Source organism: Epinephelus lanceolatus, chromosome 19, assembly GCF_041903045.1.
Source record: "Epinephelus lanceolatus isolate andai-2023 chromosome 19, ASM4190304v1, whole genome shotgun sequence".
In the NCBI taxonomy this organism is placed as follows: Eukaryota; Metazoa; Chordata; class Actinopteri; order Perciformes; family Serranidae; genus Epinephelus; species Epinephelus lanceolatus.
Genome location: NC_135752.1, coordinates 22706201 through 22722857, shown reverse-complemented (window position 1 = coordinate 22722857; position 16657 = coordinate 22706201). Strand labels below are relative to the sequence as shown.

General features: G+C 41.4%; 2 protein-coding genes across 2 annotated transcripts in view; one reads left to right on the top strand and one right to left on the bottom strand.

The window, feature by feature from the left end:
• Positions 1-13479, top strand: part of dbh (dopamine beta-hydroxylase (dopamine beta-monooxygenase)) — a 27613-nt gene extending 14134 nt beyond the window's left edge. Inside the window, exons 5-12 of the mRNA XM_033646537.2 lie at positions 2205-2307; positions 3512-3678; positions 3833-3976; positions 6791-6829; positions 7278-7337; positions 7550-7677; positions 8040-8199; positions 10554-13479. Coding sequence (XP_033502428.1) covers positions 2205-2307; positions 3512-3678; positions 3833-3976; positions 6791-6829; positions 7278-7337; positions 7550-7677; positions 8040-8199; positions 10554-10667 — 915 coding nt within the window. The 3' untranslated portion in view covers positions 10668-13479. The remainder of the gene's footprint in view (positions 1-2204; positions 2308-3511; positions 3679-3832; positions 3977-6790; positions 6830-7277; positions 7338-7549; positions 7678-8039; positions 8200-10553) is intronic.
• sardh (sarcosine dehydrogenase) overlaps positions 12397-16657 on the bottom strand; it is a 78377-nt gene continuing 74116 nt past the window's right edge. The window contains exon 22 of the mRNA XM_033647525.2: positions 12397-16657. Within this exon, the coding sequence (XP_033503416.1) occupies positions 16529-16657 (129 nt within the window). The 3' untranslated portion in view covers positions 12397-16528.

The following is a 16657-nucleotide window of genomic DNA, read 5'->3' as shown; positions in this document are numbered from 1 at the left end:
AATATCCTGATGTTTTTGGCATACTGCATTTGGCATATTATATATTAGGACATACTAAATCTTTTTCCTGGAATGAGAATTTCTAAGATCCTTGCTTCGACCCTGAGAGTCAGCTAGCCAACAAATCAGCCAGCCAAAAGATGGCAAAGAAACGTGACTTACCAGTCCTTTAATCGAATTCTTCTCTCAACTCATTAAAATCACTGCAACTACCAGAGTTCTCTTCTCCTCCGTTTCTTTTGGGGAAACAAACACATTTCAGTTCTTTTCTGAGGCAGAGCTCCTGACTGAAATAGTGCAGGAGAAACACACCTGTTTCCTCAGCCATCTTCCCAGTCAGTCATCTATCAGACATTAAATCACCCCACTTACATACCACAGCTACCAACCAGCCGGCTGACCGAGCAAGCATGCAAGCAGCCTGCTGGTCACATAAAGCAAAGAGGACAGGGAACGGTGAGCCTGTCACCATATTTCTCTGCTCCGCTCCCCACTGTATCACAGCCAGCCTGGCCCCTCTCTGATTGGATTATCTGCCAGCCAAACAAAAACAAGCAGGATGCCTTCTGTGAGCTGTGAGCTGTGAAGACAAGATTAGGTGGGAAATATTCAGGCCTCTTTCATCACCTCTTAATAGTGTTGTTTCATTCTCCCCGGCACCACATCAGGAGGGAAACGTGGCCGCACGAAAACACAAAACAACAGAGAAACGGGAAAAAAGAAAGGGTGAAGTTTGACAGAAGAGAGAAACAATAATGTACGACAATGTCAAAATGCGAGGAGAAAGGACAACACAGCACAAAGACAGATGCGTGTGGAGTGGAGAGAGCAAGTCTCTGAGGGTTTTGCTGTTACGACATTAAAGCAGGATTTAATAAAACAATTCTTTCTTCCATTACAAACTGAATGTATCAGCAGAAGTGGCTTAAGGTGAAGACACCGAGGTAGAATTGAGATTAAATCAAGATTCCTTGATACAAGCGCGGAGGTTTGACGCCCATGGGGCCAGCAGTGACTCAAAAATTAATTTCTACCACGATAAGCAGAACAGTTCAGAATCCAAGGAGTGTAAGAAGAAAAAAAAATCTCACAAGTTCAACCGGCATCTCGGAGGACACATCCATATGAGAATACACCCGTTCTCTGTGTAGAAATAATCAATAAACATTGTTCGAGCCAGCTCATAGATCCTCCAAAAAGGCCTCAAAGACATTTGAAGATTCTCAACAAGGAACATAGTTGATGCAGACTGATTTTAATCTGTGTTAATGATCTGTTTTTTGTATCATAATCAGTTTTAAATCCCTTTTTTTGCCATACAATCTGTTCCCGTTACAATTTTAGATTCTGTGGGTGGTTGGGAGCTTGTAAGGAGGCATGGCTTTATTTTTAGTAGCCATCATCAAACATTGCAGAGAACCACTCCAGTATAGCTCAGGAGGCAATCTATTATCTCTGCAGTGTGGGCAAGAAGATGAATAAGACTGATGTAATTGTCATTTCTTAGATATACCATGTTACATCTGAAACAGGACTGGTTTGAGGCGGATTGAGGAAGCCTGTCTTTGAGTTTTAGACATCCTACATTGGGTCACATAAATCAGTCTCGTCTGGACGTTTGAGAAACACCTGTCAAAGCTCCTCAGAGGCTGGATATATGTCTTTCAACACCTAATTTGCACATCTGCACAGCAGTATAGTACATGTTGGTGACTTCTTTTTGTCATCCTCTAACAATGCCTGCCTTGAGCAAGGATGTTAGAAGTTATTTTTCAGCTCCGTCCTCAGAATTTGAGACATTTAAATGTGTTTTTCCCGATGGGGACCTAAGCGCATTAAAGTCCCAGCATGTGATAATAGTTTGGTTCCTTTCACTAAAACACTGTCACCCTCCACCAGTGGCTTTGTTTAGAGAAACCTTCCTCACTCTTAAATGTATTACTTTGTGCGTGTAGTACAGAATGCAACAACAAATCACAAGTTACTGGGTGATATTTGGAGAATACAGGGATAAAATGCACCTACATTCTGACTTTTGCACAGACGGAACAAAAATCTTTTTACTCAACAGCTTTGTATCATCTGTATGCTACGTGAAGAAGAGTTTTTGCTTTGACTTCAAAGCAGCTGTTCATAAATGAGAGGAATAATGCATTGTGTATGTGTGTGTGTGTGTGTGTGTGTGTGTGTGTGTTTGCTTGCAGGCTTTTTACTATCCTCCTGATGCAGGGCTGTCTATGGGTGGACCTGGTTCCTCAAGATTCCTTCGTCTGGAGGTCCACTACCACAACCCTCTCCTTATATCAGGTAATGGCCTTAGCCACCGTGACGTCACCAATTGGCTTATGGAATCCATTTTGAAGCCTTGTATTTGGCATTTTGGCCGTCGCCATCTTGGATTTTTGGAGCCAAAAGTGACCCAGGTGACCATACTTGGATGAGAGGGTGGAGCTGAGGAGGAGTGAGGGGTGGATTTGACACATAGGGCCCGTCACTCAAACTAGCTACACTGTTAATCATGCATAACTTTAAGCCTAAAAAGTGTACACTCATCTTGAACAGTAAATTAGCCGTAGAGACGAAAAACCTTTTTTTGTACCAGGCTGTAAACATGTTTATTTCTACCGTAAAGTTTTGGCATTCTAACATGAGAGTCTATGGGGATAAACTAGCTTTTGGAGACAGCCTCAAGTGGCCATTTGTGGAACTGCAGTTTTTGGCACGTAGGCATTAGCTACATTTTTCAACCCCGCAGGTTGCTGCTTGGTAAACACCCACACAGACTTGAATCCAAGCACATATCGGTATACATTTCTTTTCAACACTGGGGGTACACATGAAACACTGGGTTTGGGGTCCACCCCCAGGAATTCTTTGAGCGCCAAACACTTAATTTCCTGCATTCTGGGGATTTTTTTTGCACCAATTTATAGCAGAAATGTCTATAAATTAATCAAATTAAAGGTCTTCTGCAACTTCCACATTTTTATTGGAGAGTACAAATGCATATGTTGTAAAAACTGAGGGGTACATGCTCCCTGCATTCCTCCCAAAAACTACACCTGTGCACACACACACAGAGCAGGATTCGGTGTATGTCTCCTGATGAGTGCTCGGCTTATCTTCAACAGAGCAATTCATTTATAATGTTCCAGATATACCTCTTGATCTCACTTGTTCGAGTTGCCACAGACTTTGCCTTCTCCATATCCTGATATGACCTCACAGTATATATCCTACATAACTACGATTTTGTGCATCATCTTATCTCTTAATTCAAATTTTCCTGCAGTTCAGAGATACAGAAAAGCCATTGCATCAACTTGACACTAATAATTGAGCCAGAAAAACAGCATCACTGGTGTGATATTGATTTGAATTTTTTGAATGTATTCAGCATTTTATGCCTTTGGTGAAAGTGCTAAATCATTCTGCTTGGTGTTTAACATGATCTACTGGTAAACTGACTGAACATTACATATCTTAATATTTCATGATGTTCCTCATGCAGGCCGTCGTGACTCATCAGGGATACGGTTGCATTACACCCCTAGTCTGAGGCGGTACGATGCAGGGATCATGGAGCTGGGCCTCGTTTATACTCCTATCATGGCTATCCCACCCAAACAGCACACCTTCTACCTCAGCGGATATTGCACCTCCAAGTGTACCCAGACTGTATGTATAGAACCAAAAACATCATTTACTGCACTATTTATGGTTCAAATATACAAATACAAAGAATGAGCCACATATTTCTTCAAGTTTTAGTCCTGAAAACACAAAAATCTTGGTTGGAGCTTGTCCTTAAAAAGTCTGTTTCTCTGTCTAGGCTTTGCCTCCAGGAGGAATCTTTATATTTGCGTCCCAGCTGCACACCCACCTGGCAGGCCGCGGGGTGAGAACAGTTTTGGTGAGGGGAGGCAAAGAGCTGGAGGTGGTACAAGAGGACCAGCACTTCAGTACACACTACCAGGTGAGCAACGGCAGGGCTCAGTCAACCCAGAGGACCTCAGTACAGAGAACCACCTTTGTGCATTGTATCTTATATTGAATTCTATTGGATAAAAATGGGTTTTACTTCCTATTACACTGAGCTGTGTGCTGCTGGGACAAAGATTACCCTTGACAACATAACAGAGAAATGAAGACTGAAGCTTACTGTTGCTACTGACTTCTACTCATCTTTTCAAATAACAAGCTGCCATCTCATTACAATAAAGGCCAAAGAAGTGGTGCTGAAAAGCCTGAATATTAAATTGTTATTTCTCTTATCACCAACAAATCCCATGAAAAGACCAAAACCAGCCCATCAGCTGATATTGAGGACATAAATCTTTGAAAACAGCCCACAAAAGTATAATTTCATTCTTTAAAAAGGGCTCAGTAATTCCCTGAAACAGCAGGGCACTGTCGCTTTTATGCAAACGCTTCTCAGACTAGGGTAAACAGAGCATTTGTTGGGGACTATTTTCAGCGGTGGATTAATACACATGTGGTGCCCTGGTGGCTATTTCAAAACAAATGGCTGTGCCCATGTTTACTGTAATGAAAGAACATATGAACCAGTGCACAAGTGTGTCTCAAATAGTTTTTGGACAACCATATATGGCACATGAGCATCTTGGGCTTTGGCAACACAGACATCACTACATCAATTTGTGCTTTTAATAAAAAAGTACAAATTGTGCACAACTTGTGCAGTATAACCCAAGTCCCACTTATCCAGAACTCAGTATCTCAGTATTCAAACACATGCATTTATGCTAATAACATGCAATTTAGCCAAGGAGTAGCATGCCTGAGCTTTTATCTACACTCTTGTGCAAATTGCAGTCCTGCTGGTATTCTAAAGAAAATTATAATTTGTCACATCTGTCACAGTTATACCAGTCACGACATGAATCCAGACATCATAAAGTATAGCACTCTATAATCTTCATCCACAAGACAGCAGTATAAAATAAGTTCCTGACCATCAACTCAACATCAGAGCTGACAAACAACATTGTTGAGAGACAACATCTGTTGTGTTTTTTTTAATGCACAATATCCCGGGGCAGGTACACACACACACACACACACACACACACACACACACACACACACACACACAGGGCAGAGAAGGACATCTGCTAGGCTGCCTGATACAATCTCCAGCTGTCGTTGATGTCAGACTAATTTAAGTGTACCTGTGTGGTGGTGCTGTTTCAAACCCTGCAGCTTCATTACAGGCATATGAAGACTTTATCAAACCATTCTCAGCAAAGCTAATAGACCTTTTCAAACGCACACAACACAACTAATAACTGTGAAAGCTGCCTCAAAGGAAATCATCAAAAGCAACCAGTGTTTTATCTTGCTGTGTTTGAAATAAATCTGCTGTACATAAAGGGTCTGACTGTGCCCAAATCTAAGATGATGGAGAGGGAAATGCATTGTAGAAATCTGCCTCGTGGAAACTAAGAATTCTATTCTGACTTTTGAAAAACTTCATACAAGGAACTTTTGTATTCAATCCACTTAAATCATCATCAGAGGAACCGGACTGCACCCACAAATAGTATCACTGCACAGAAGGAAGTGTGCATTTACTCATGGACGAGAGGCTCGTGCTTGTAACAGCGCAAGATGTAAACATTAATGGTGTTCTAACATTAGCTCAGTGGTGCTAGGTGAGCTAGCAGTAGATGTGCGCCTCTTTTTGGAGGACGACCTGCTGAAGTTCAACCTGAGCATCAGAATGGGGAAGAAAGGTGATTTAAGTGACTTTGAACGTGGCGTGGTTGTTGGTGCCAGACGAGCCGGTCTGAGTGTTTCAGAAACTGTTGATCTACTGGGATTTTCACGCACAACCATCTCTAGGGTTTACAGAGGATGGTCCCAAAGAGAGAAAATATCCAGTGAGCAGCAGTTCTCTGTGTGAAAATGCCTTGTTGATGCCAGAGGTCAGAGGAGAATGGCCAGACTGGTTCAAGATGATAGAAAGGCAACAGTTACTCAAATAACCACTGGTTACAACCAAGGTCTGCAGAAGACCATCTCTGAACCAACAACACGTCCAACCTTGAAGCAGATGGGCTACAGCAGCAGAAGACCACACTAGGTGCCACTCCTGTCAGCTAACAACAGGAAACTGAGGCTACAGTTCACACAGGCTCACCAAAACTGGACAATAGAAAGTTGGAAAAACGTTGCCTGGTCTGATGAGTCTGGATTTCTGCTGCCACATTCAGATGGTAGGGTCAGAATTTGGTGTAAACAACATGAAAGCATGGATCCATCCTGCCTTGTTTCAATGGTTCAGGCTGGTGGTGGTGGTGTAATGGTGTGGGGGAGATTTTCTTGGCACACTTTGGGCCCCTTAGTACCAACTGAGCATGGTTTAAACACCACAGCCTACCTGAGTATTGTTGCTGACCGTGTCCATCCCTTTATGACCACAGTGTACCCATCTTCTGATGGCTACTTCCAGCAGGATAACGCATCATGTCACAAACTGGTTTCTTGAACATGACAGTGAGTTCACTGTACTCCAATGGCCTCCACATTCACCAGATCTCAACCCAATAGAGCATCTTTGGGATGTGGTGGAACGGGAGATTCGGGAGAATGTTTCCAGCACCTTATTGAATCTATGCCATGAAGAATTGGGGCAGTTCTGAAGGCAAAAGGGTGTACCAAGGTGTACCAAGCAAGGTGTACCTAATAAAGTGGCTGCTATATTTTTGATTTTGTGGTGAACTACCCCTTTAATGTGCTGTGTTTGTTTTTGTCTTCTCTTTCACAGACAATCCGAGTTCTAAGGAAAATGGCAAATGTTCTACCCGTAAGTATAAAGCCGATAACTACCGCCTGTGTTTGACAAAAGTAGTGACTATTATTATGTTTTACTTTTCCACTGAGCAGTTTTCACATTCAGACAAGAATGGGAATTTTACTATTCTGCAAGCTCAGCCAGCCTCCTCTGAATGGTAGTGTCCCAGATGTATTTTTTCCTCCGCTTTGCATTTAAAGTATTGAATTAGAATACCTCGCTGCTGCATAAGGTGCTTAAATGGAGTGGAAATAAGGGACAGGCTGTAAAATCTGTGCTGTCATAGGACGTTCTCGGGAGACAGACAAGACAAAACCGCAGCAGCTGAGCTCCACAAAGCAAGAAACTGGCCACTGGCTCCCTTTAATAACTAATTTTCTGTCAGTAACCTTAAATTATCTTCGGAGCGCTTTGTTAAACATAAAACATGGTGAACTGCTGTGTGTGCTTGATCCTGCAGGGTGACGTCCTCATAACAAAGTGTACTTTTAACACAGAAGACAGGAGCAAGCCTACAGTGGTGAGCAGCACACTAATATACACGACTATTTTAGGTCGCTGAAGTTCACCTTGAGCACTGTCGACAGCAACTGAATAATTTTGCCTTCTCTAATCTGTCTCCTCCCTCCTTCACTGTTGTAATCCTTCCATCTTTCCCCTCACTAATACCTACGTCTGCTCTTTATATCTACATCCTCCTCCATCTCCATCCAAACCTCTTTGTCTCCTCAGGGAGGTTTTGGCATCATGGAGGAAATGTGTGTTAACTACGTTCACTACTACCCCCGAACCAAGCTGGAGCTCTGCAAGAGCCACGTTGACCCAGGATACCTGCAGAAATACTTTAACTTCATTAACAGGTAGCACACGCAGGGACCATCTCTCTCTGCCTGAAATCATTTGCTTGTTCCCCTTGTCCTTCATTTTTTCCTTTTCCTTTGTGCATCTTCCTCTCCATCTTCTGTGACTAAGCAATTTTTGACTCTCGCATTCCACCCCTTCCCCCTCTGTCCTCCGCTCCCGGGAACCAGTGTTGTGTGATTACTTCTTTTAATCTCAAAAACCAGACGCTTTGTCCTTTAAAGTGAAACTGTGTTCTCCTAACGCCAGTTCTGCCTTTTTTTTCCAAATCTCTTCCTCGTTTCTCAATCTCACTCTGCCTCCCTCTTTTATCGACTTTCCTTCAACCTCCCGCTCCCCCGCCCTCCTGCCCTCCCTCCAGGTTCCACGGAAATGACCAGTGTGTGTGTGGTGAGGTCGGTGTGACGGAGCAGTATTCTCAACTACAGTGGGATGCATTTACGGGTGAGGTGCTGGACTCGCTCTATAATACAGCCCCCATCTCCATGCACTGTAACCAGTCGACTGCACGCCTCTTTCCTGTAAGTCCCCGGTCACACACACACACAAACACACACACTACCACTGACTGCCAAGCCACCAATTAAACCAGTTCAAAGGCAGACATCAGTTGGACAGAACAGTCGGATCAGCTAAACAGACAGCTTGTTAACTTGTTATATGAACACACACACACACACACACACACACACAGGATGTTTGGATCAGAGCGCATAAATCAATCACAGTTCAAAAATGTGAACAGACCTTGATCAAGGTTTTTTTTAGTCAGAAAAAAGCTTCCTCCTTCATGTGCACCATCAGTTGTGCAAGAGCAAACCAGGACAAATGCAGAGGAACAGATTCCAGTGTCTGGGTGAAAACATCAGGAGTAGAACTTCAAAGGGTTCTAGGTATCATAAAGTAAGCAGATCTATCAATAGACACCAGCACATACTTAAAAACCTAGGATGAGGTTTATGATAGGAAACATACTGCTCGATTTCTCACACAGATGCTGTCAAGAGCATTGATTTTCATTCATTTATTTTATTAACTTTGGCTGCAACAGCTTCCAAGATACTTTGGGTGAAGCCGTCATTGGTGAGGAAATCTTAAAGTAATTCAACAGCCAAGCTTAAAGTCAGGTTCTCACAGTGGTAGTCTTTGTAGTGTCGATACTCCAACCTTAGCAAGGGATGAAGAGCGATGCACCAACTGTAGGCAGGAGCTCTTGCAAAAAAAGTGGAGTTGTATTAAGAAAAAGGCTACGAGGCAAAACCTTGTGAGGTTCAACAAAGAGAACTTCAGCTGAAATCAACAACTGAGAGCCACAGCCTCACATACTGCAGAAAGGTGAGCAACGTTCCACCCTCTCAAACTCTCTGAAAAGCAGCCCACCGTCAGCTCAGGCTGGCATTGGGTGAACTGGAAGTAATGGCTGACATTTGAATTTACCAAGAGTCACACAAGCACACCAACTCCGACATTTTTATACTAACTACTATTACTTGAAAGGTCAAATCACCCACTGTTTAGAGGACCTAATGATGCACACCTGTTTTCACTTGTTGGTAATCACAGGGTGTTTCAGGTATCAGACACCTACATCCAAAACCTTTAAGACCTTTTCAAGATAATTTTAACCAAATTTAAAACAGATTTTTGGACAAACCATCATATATTTATATCTATATTGGTTTATATATGGCAATAGAGAATTCACGTTCTCCACAAACTAAATTCCTTTTCCATCAGTCTCGTCATCCTCTGCTGTTTTTATCAGTCTTTTATTGAGAGCCTCCTGTGTTTTTCATTCATCTGCTGGTTTCACAGCCTCACACTGAGAAACAGAAACAGTCTAAATAGATCACAGGAGTGACACAACGAGACAACAGGTTTCTGCAATCAACAAATCCTCAAGAAAGTCACGACTATTTTAGCTTCTTCTGGACATGTTCGTGCAGATGTATTTTCCCTCTTTCCTCTGTTGCCGCTGCTTTAACGGCTTGTAAAACTAACCAGTAGTCAAAATCTTTTATTCCCTCTGCTATTCGTCTTTTAAATTCTCTGTAAAAAAATTTTTTTTATCTCTTTTGTGATAATCTGTCTATTACCATTTATTATTTGTAGATTCCTTTATTCCACTGAACTCCTTGGCACATTTTTTTATGTTTTTTATTTTATTACTCATTTATTTATGTGTCTACATGTTACGTTATGTTATATTAAAGTATGTGTGCAAGGCAAGCTGTTCAAACAAATTGCCCCTTGTGGGATTAATAAAGTTGTCTGAATCTGAATCTGTATTTGTGGTCCCATGCAGATGTAGGCTTTATGTAGGAATATGGTTACAGTTAGAGTGAGTTAGGTAAATCTACATTTTGTCAGCAGGTAAATACATAGTATTAGTTCAGAAATGTGAACTTTCATGCATAAGAGCTTGAATCATTTTGAGAAAAAGAAATTTACAGATGGAGAAATGAAATTTGATATAGAATGTTTGTGATAATTTCGACCTCACACATACAAATTTAATCAAATTTTTAAGGTGCAATCCAACACTGAATTTATGAAATTTTCAGACTTTCAAGGACCTGCAGACAACCTGTCACCAGCAGCGACAAAAGAAGCAGATGAAAACTAAAAAATGAAGCGGCACTGACCTGAAATCATTAATTTTACACAAAAGCTTATAACGGGAAAGTGGACCTTGTGAAAAAGGAAGGAAGCACCTTTTAAAGCTCCCATAAAAGATATACACACAAGACAGGTTCAATATATTGTGTGTAACTAATAAAACCTGCAGTCTAAATATCAAGGATACCACCCTTTTTTTTAAAAAAAAAATGTGTGTAACCTATCAAATGTCACCAAGACCATTTATCTGTTTCAGGGTGAGTGGGACGAACAGCCTCTACCAGTGGTTACCTCCTTCCTTGAAAAACCTCGCTACCCCTGTGAGGGAGGAGCAGGCCCCACCAGCCGACCCCCTACACCTCCGGTCTGAGCGAGGGGGCGTCACAGCACGCTAAGGCCCAACGAGAGGACACCTTACCTGGGGAAAGTTAGAGAAACTCCTGTGACTTTGCAGAATGTACCCTGGTTTTATCTCTGTGTTTGGGCATAGATGATGTCCTCTACTGGGTTTTCTGACACCTGTTGTAATTATATGCTTATATTCACTGTATGTGTAATTATTAGTACACACAAATGATAATCCTATTCATGTCAAGTTTATAAGCAGTGGACATGGAGAAATGGGATTGGCATCTAACGTACAAAAGAAGTGTTACTTACAAATTAGTGCTGAGGACAAAAGTATTACAACACTTTTGATTCGCCCCCATTTTTCTCAGGTTTAGTTTAGTTATGCTGACTGCAGGAATGTCCACCAGAGCTGTTGCCTGTGATCTGAATGTTCATTTCACTCCCATAAAATTTCTCAATGTTGTTTCCTGGATTTGGCAGTACATCCAACCAGCCTCACAACCGCACATCAGTAACAACGACAAACTGCTGTCATGTCACAACCCTGGTGAGGACAGTGAGCATGCAGATGAGCTTCTCTAAAAAAATTCTTCTGTTGTGCGAACCACTTGTTGCATCAGCTGTCCGGGTGGCTGGGCTTTGCAGGTGAAGATGCTGGAGGTAGAGGTCCTGAGTTGGTGTGGCTAAATGTTATAACAACCAGCTTATCTTTAAAGCCTAGTTATGAGTTAAATTCAAAAGCTACAGTGATCACTTTAACTTATTTAGAGGGGGTAGACAAAGTAAGGGCCCTGCCTTCGGCTCCCTACTGACACCAGCAGAAGAACGTACTAAGGGAAACTTAGAAGAAATGTCCAATGTCCACTTTTTAAAATGAAAAAATAGGAACCAGGAAAAAGCAAAAACAAAAAAAAGGAATCAAACTCACCCGGGTGGAATCAAGATAAGAAACAATCCAGTTCTTCTTGTTAGTTAGCTCAGTCCTTTCATGGTCTTCCACACACCCGGTCCAGGAAACACCAAAGCAAGTGTCCATTGAGGTTTAATTTTCCCGTCTCCACCACCGTTCTCTTTTCCTCTTTGGCAAACAAAATCAAAAAACCCTCCCCAAAGGCCACACCACCTGTGTGCAGCAGCACACCTGAGCCAAGTTAACGAACAGGTGGCAACGAGACTGAGCAGGGGCAAGAGAAAGACTCTGCAAGATACACTGACAGTATATTTGAAGGCTATTCTACTTTAAAACCCTCTAACAATACTGTACACGTCTCTCCTCTCACCTCTGTGGCAGTGTGATCTTGGGGCTGGTTGGATGTACTGCCACATTCACAGAAACAACATTGGAGACAGTTTATGGGAGTGAAATGAACATTCAGCTATGATATATGCCACACCTGTTATGTGGATGGATTATCTTGGAAAAGTGCTCACTAACACGGCTTTTAACAAATTTGTGACCAAAATTTGAAAAGATATATCTACTAAGAGCATAAAAAAGTCTTAGATCTTTACCTTAAACCTGTGGAAAAAATGGGCGCAAAAACAAAAGTGTAGCATTTACATTTCTGTTCAGATTAAATGTTTGTTCAAATTAATATAATTTTACTTTCCCTTCACATTTACATAAATAAATAAAATGACTTTAATTTTCATTCATCACTTTTATAGTAATTTTCACTCTTGTGCTACATCACACTGTGTGTCCTTGTATCATTTTTGTGTGCTGAATAATAAATGTCACAAAAATGTTGGCGATTAAAAAGGAATTTATTAATACACAAAATGCTCTGGACAGATTAAATGAGTCCGCTTTGACATTGAGTGCACAATTTTACTGGTTGTTTTTGTTATCAAACAATTCTCTGAAGACATTTTACATTTTAGGACTCTTTCTCAATATTCACAACACACTGCGGAGGGAAGAAAAACTCCACAAACTGAATTAGACAAAACAAACCTGTGGACGTATTGTGGTCGAGGACCAGTGGTGATAGTGTTTTATCAGTCTGTTTCACATTTCCCATATAAATCTTGTTATTAACCTTAGCCACCGCTGAGAACAACCATTTCAGTGATTAATGGCCTTCTGGGCTGAATCAATGAATCATTCCACATTACTAAACATTTTGTGCTGAACGTGCAGCAACACATATCTGAGAGGCAGGTAGCAGCCATACATACAAATACCTTCCACTACTTATTTTGGCTGCTGTTTACACAGTGTGCGTGATGAACTTTGGTTGTTCGTTTGGCCTCGACTGTGTTGCTTAAAGTGGAATTAAACAAGTAAAATAATAAAGTTCTGCAATGTGTCAAAAACAAAACGTATACTTTGTAGTTAGCTTGTAATTTTAACAGAAAGAATTAACAAAACATCTTTAATTACAGCACATACCTGCGTTTAAGACATGAATCAATGCTGTTTAAAGTCAATTTTCGTTCCAGCAACCACGAGTTGTTGACAAAGAAACCAGATGCTACCTAGCTAGCAAACTTGTTAGCAGTTTTAGTTTTTACACACACACACACACACACACACACACACACACACACACACATATATATATAATATATATATGTATATGAATACACACAGACATGTAAAGGCACCGTAAATTCTCAATATGTTGACTCAGTAAATTGTCAAATGAAGACTTGGCTATTTGCTCCAGCAGCATAATTTCATTTTAAATTACACAAATGCTACAATAGAGTCCTGCTATGCTCACTACTCCACTGTACTAAGCTCATATTTTGAATTAAAAACATTAAGAGGCCAAGATGTTTAATGAGCTGCTGCTCAGCGCCTCTTCACAGTTAAAGTACTTCATCATGCCCCCTGCTGGGAGGGCTTTGGCGTGAAGCAGATGCACAAATTGAGTTTGATTTAGCAGCATAACAACACGAAATGAGGGCCTCTTATGAAAGCCTGACTTGCTAGATAAGTCTTATTAAATGACAATGCGTGTGTTAAAAAACAAAACTAAGAGAATTGAGTTTGCAAACAGCAGTGACAGCAGTTTAACGCTGCAGAGCACAGCGACGGGGGGACGGATCGGAAAACAAGGGGGTTCTATCTGTAACAGCTGCTTTCTGATAACTCTTGTCTTTTTCTGTCATTTTTCTCCAGCAGTGTTTTGTCCCCGGCTGGTACATTGTGCCTCAGGGTGTTTTTTTTCTCTCCCCCTCCCTCTGACTCTGATAAACACTCTGTCTGGCGAAGATTTAGATACCACACAAGCAAGTAAAACTCTGTTTTTAGTCGTTATTATCAGAACAAACATCAGTCACTTTAATCTGAATCAAACTGCCAGAGGGGCTGGAGTAAAGTTTGAGAATACTTTTATTCCCCAATGTGGGACTCTATGACCTCACATTAGAAATGACATATTACAGAACTACAATACAACATAATATAGTGCATTATATTGCCTACAACATGTTTTAGGCTCCACAGCTTCGGTGGTAATCAACAGCGAATACTGGAAGCAGGGAGGTCATAAGACTGTATAAGATAATGGATGTAGCTACCATGATGTCACCAATTGGTTCGGCTAATCGCCATCTTGGTTTTTTGGAGCCAGAGGTGATTGTATATGGACAAGAGGGTAGAGCTGTTCAGGGGCGAGGGGTGGATCTGACTCACAGACTGTGGTGACGCGTCACGGACAGCTTCAAACTCAAACTGCCATGCTATAATTATGCATAACTTTAAGCCCTATGAAATGTAAACAGGTGAGTTATATAAAAATCAGCCCATGTATAGTTGTCATGGATGTTGAAATGAGCAACAGAGGCCAAAACCGCACTTCAGCATTGGCTTCATTATTCAGCCCTGGAGGTTGCATTGGCTACTAGCTGCTGCTGCGTTAGCTCGTGCTAACCTGGCAGATGTTGAATGATCATTACTGAGAGTTGCTCCAAGGACTCAGTGCCATGTCACACAGCAGCAACGACTGAATGTCAGGCTGTTGCTGCGCCCCTATCAAAAACAGATCCTAATTCTGACACTGAGACACCGCCTTGACAAAACCCTGTGAAGCAGAAGCACAGAGACAGTATAGCTCCAAAACATTTAAGCTTTGGGAAAAAAAAAAAAAAAAAAATCAGTTTCACAACTTTGACCATTACTTTAGTTTTTATTATCTCTCTTGGGTGACATACACTTTTATCTGGATCTTCAAGGGTTTAAAAATATATATTAATTTCAATCGGATTATGTGAACTACACAAACCCCAATCCTCCACTGGAGCACTGTTCCTGTGGGCTATGGCAACACTAAACCCCTGAGCTTGCCTGAGAAGGACTAAATGCACCAACCCGCTATTTCTAAATATCCCATGGAAAGAGACTCTCACTGCAGCCTGTTTTATTTTGTTCTGAAAATGTCAGCGTGCAGCCTCGTTCTGTACTTCCAACTGTGTCACCGATAATGAGGAAATAGAGTGAGGGCTGGACGGAGTAGTGAGTGACAACAGCTACATGAAAGAGTACTGTTTGCGGTGGATCTCTAGGGTCTAGGTACCATGACTGAAGGGTTACTTTTGGTTCCAAAGGTACCATACCGAAAGTGTTTGGTGGAAACGTGGCTTAGCAGGGGAATGACCAAAACTGGGGACAGTACGGAACGGTTCAATTGGTACCATCCACAACTTTTCACATTGGAAACGGAAACTGTTCGAGTCCCCGTCCGGACCAAATATGGAGCGTGGACTGGTAGCTGGAGAGGTGCCAATTCACCTCCTGGGCACTGCTGAGGTGCCCTTGAGCAAGGCACCAAACCCCCCTAACCGCTCGGGGCACCTGACCAAGGCAGCCCCCTCTCACTCTCTCACATCTCTCCACTTTGTCCATGTATAGGTCATGTTTGTGCATGTGTGTGTCTTTCGGACCTGTGTGTTAATGACAACAGAGTGGAAAAAAAGATTGAATTTCCCCTCAGGGGGATTAATAAAGTATATAAAATTAAAAAAATAATAATAATAAAAAATAATAATAATAATAATAATACAGACCTCAACTGTACCGTACCATACTGCTTGGTTGAAATGGGGCTTAATTGAGAATTTACAGTATTTACTTTACACACATGCATGACTGCTTTTTTAGCCCTTATCATTACTGTCGTTCGCTGACTGTGCTTCATATAAAACATTAGCATCATACCTATAATTATGGTAATGAATACTGTCCTAAGGTCCACTGCTATGACAGCTGCTAGTTATTCATAAAGATAAATTAAGACTTCCTGAGTTATCGAGTGTTAAGGCTTGGACATTCTGAATTAGTTTGATTTGTCTCTATTGTCTAAAAAGAGAGCAAAGATTGTTTAGTTTAGTTTCTATTTCTAAAACTAAAGATTGATCATGTGCTATTATTTTAGTCCTTAAAATTAATCCAGAAGAGGCGCAGGCTTTATCAGAGTTAGCTAGATTGTGTTAGGGTCTTCTTCAGTTTACCCAGGATTACTGGCAACACTTATTTGATTAGTGAAGATAACACAATAGGTTTACCTCTTGATTTTGTTTACACAATAACGCTACTCACATGAGCGCATTCACAAGAGAACAGTGTTACTCTCACACACAGAGCTTCACAACAAAACATTCATACCAGATTAAAATCAGCACCTCTTTTATATCTTGATACAGATTTCAGACCATCTACAAAAACTCCATCTCATTAGCTCCAGTTCACAGATATAATCACAGACATAATCTTTATAAAATTATTATTACATTAAAGATGCATAATTTTTTGACGAAGTAGTTCAGACTAAAACAGCTGCATCTGCATGTAAAAAAAATCACAGTTGCACCTCTCTCAGCCTGATTCTCCAACCAGAGTGTGTTTTCTTCAGTTTTCACTTGTGGTCCCTCTCAGGCGTAGATGCCCTTGACGCGTTTATTCTCAGGGTCAAATGGAGATTTGAGGTGGGCCTTGGCCTTGTACGGCACTCCCATCCTCTCCAGGGTGAACTCGCCGCTCTTTATGAAATCGGCACTCAC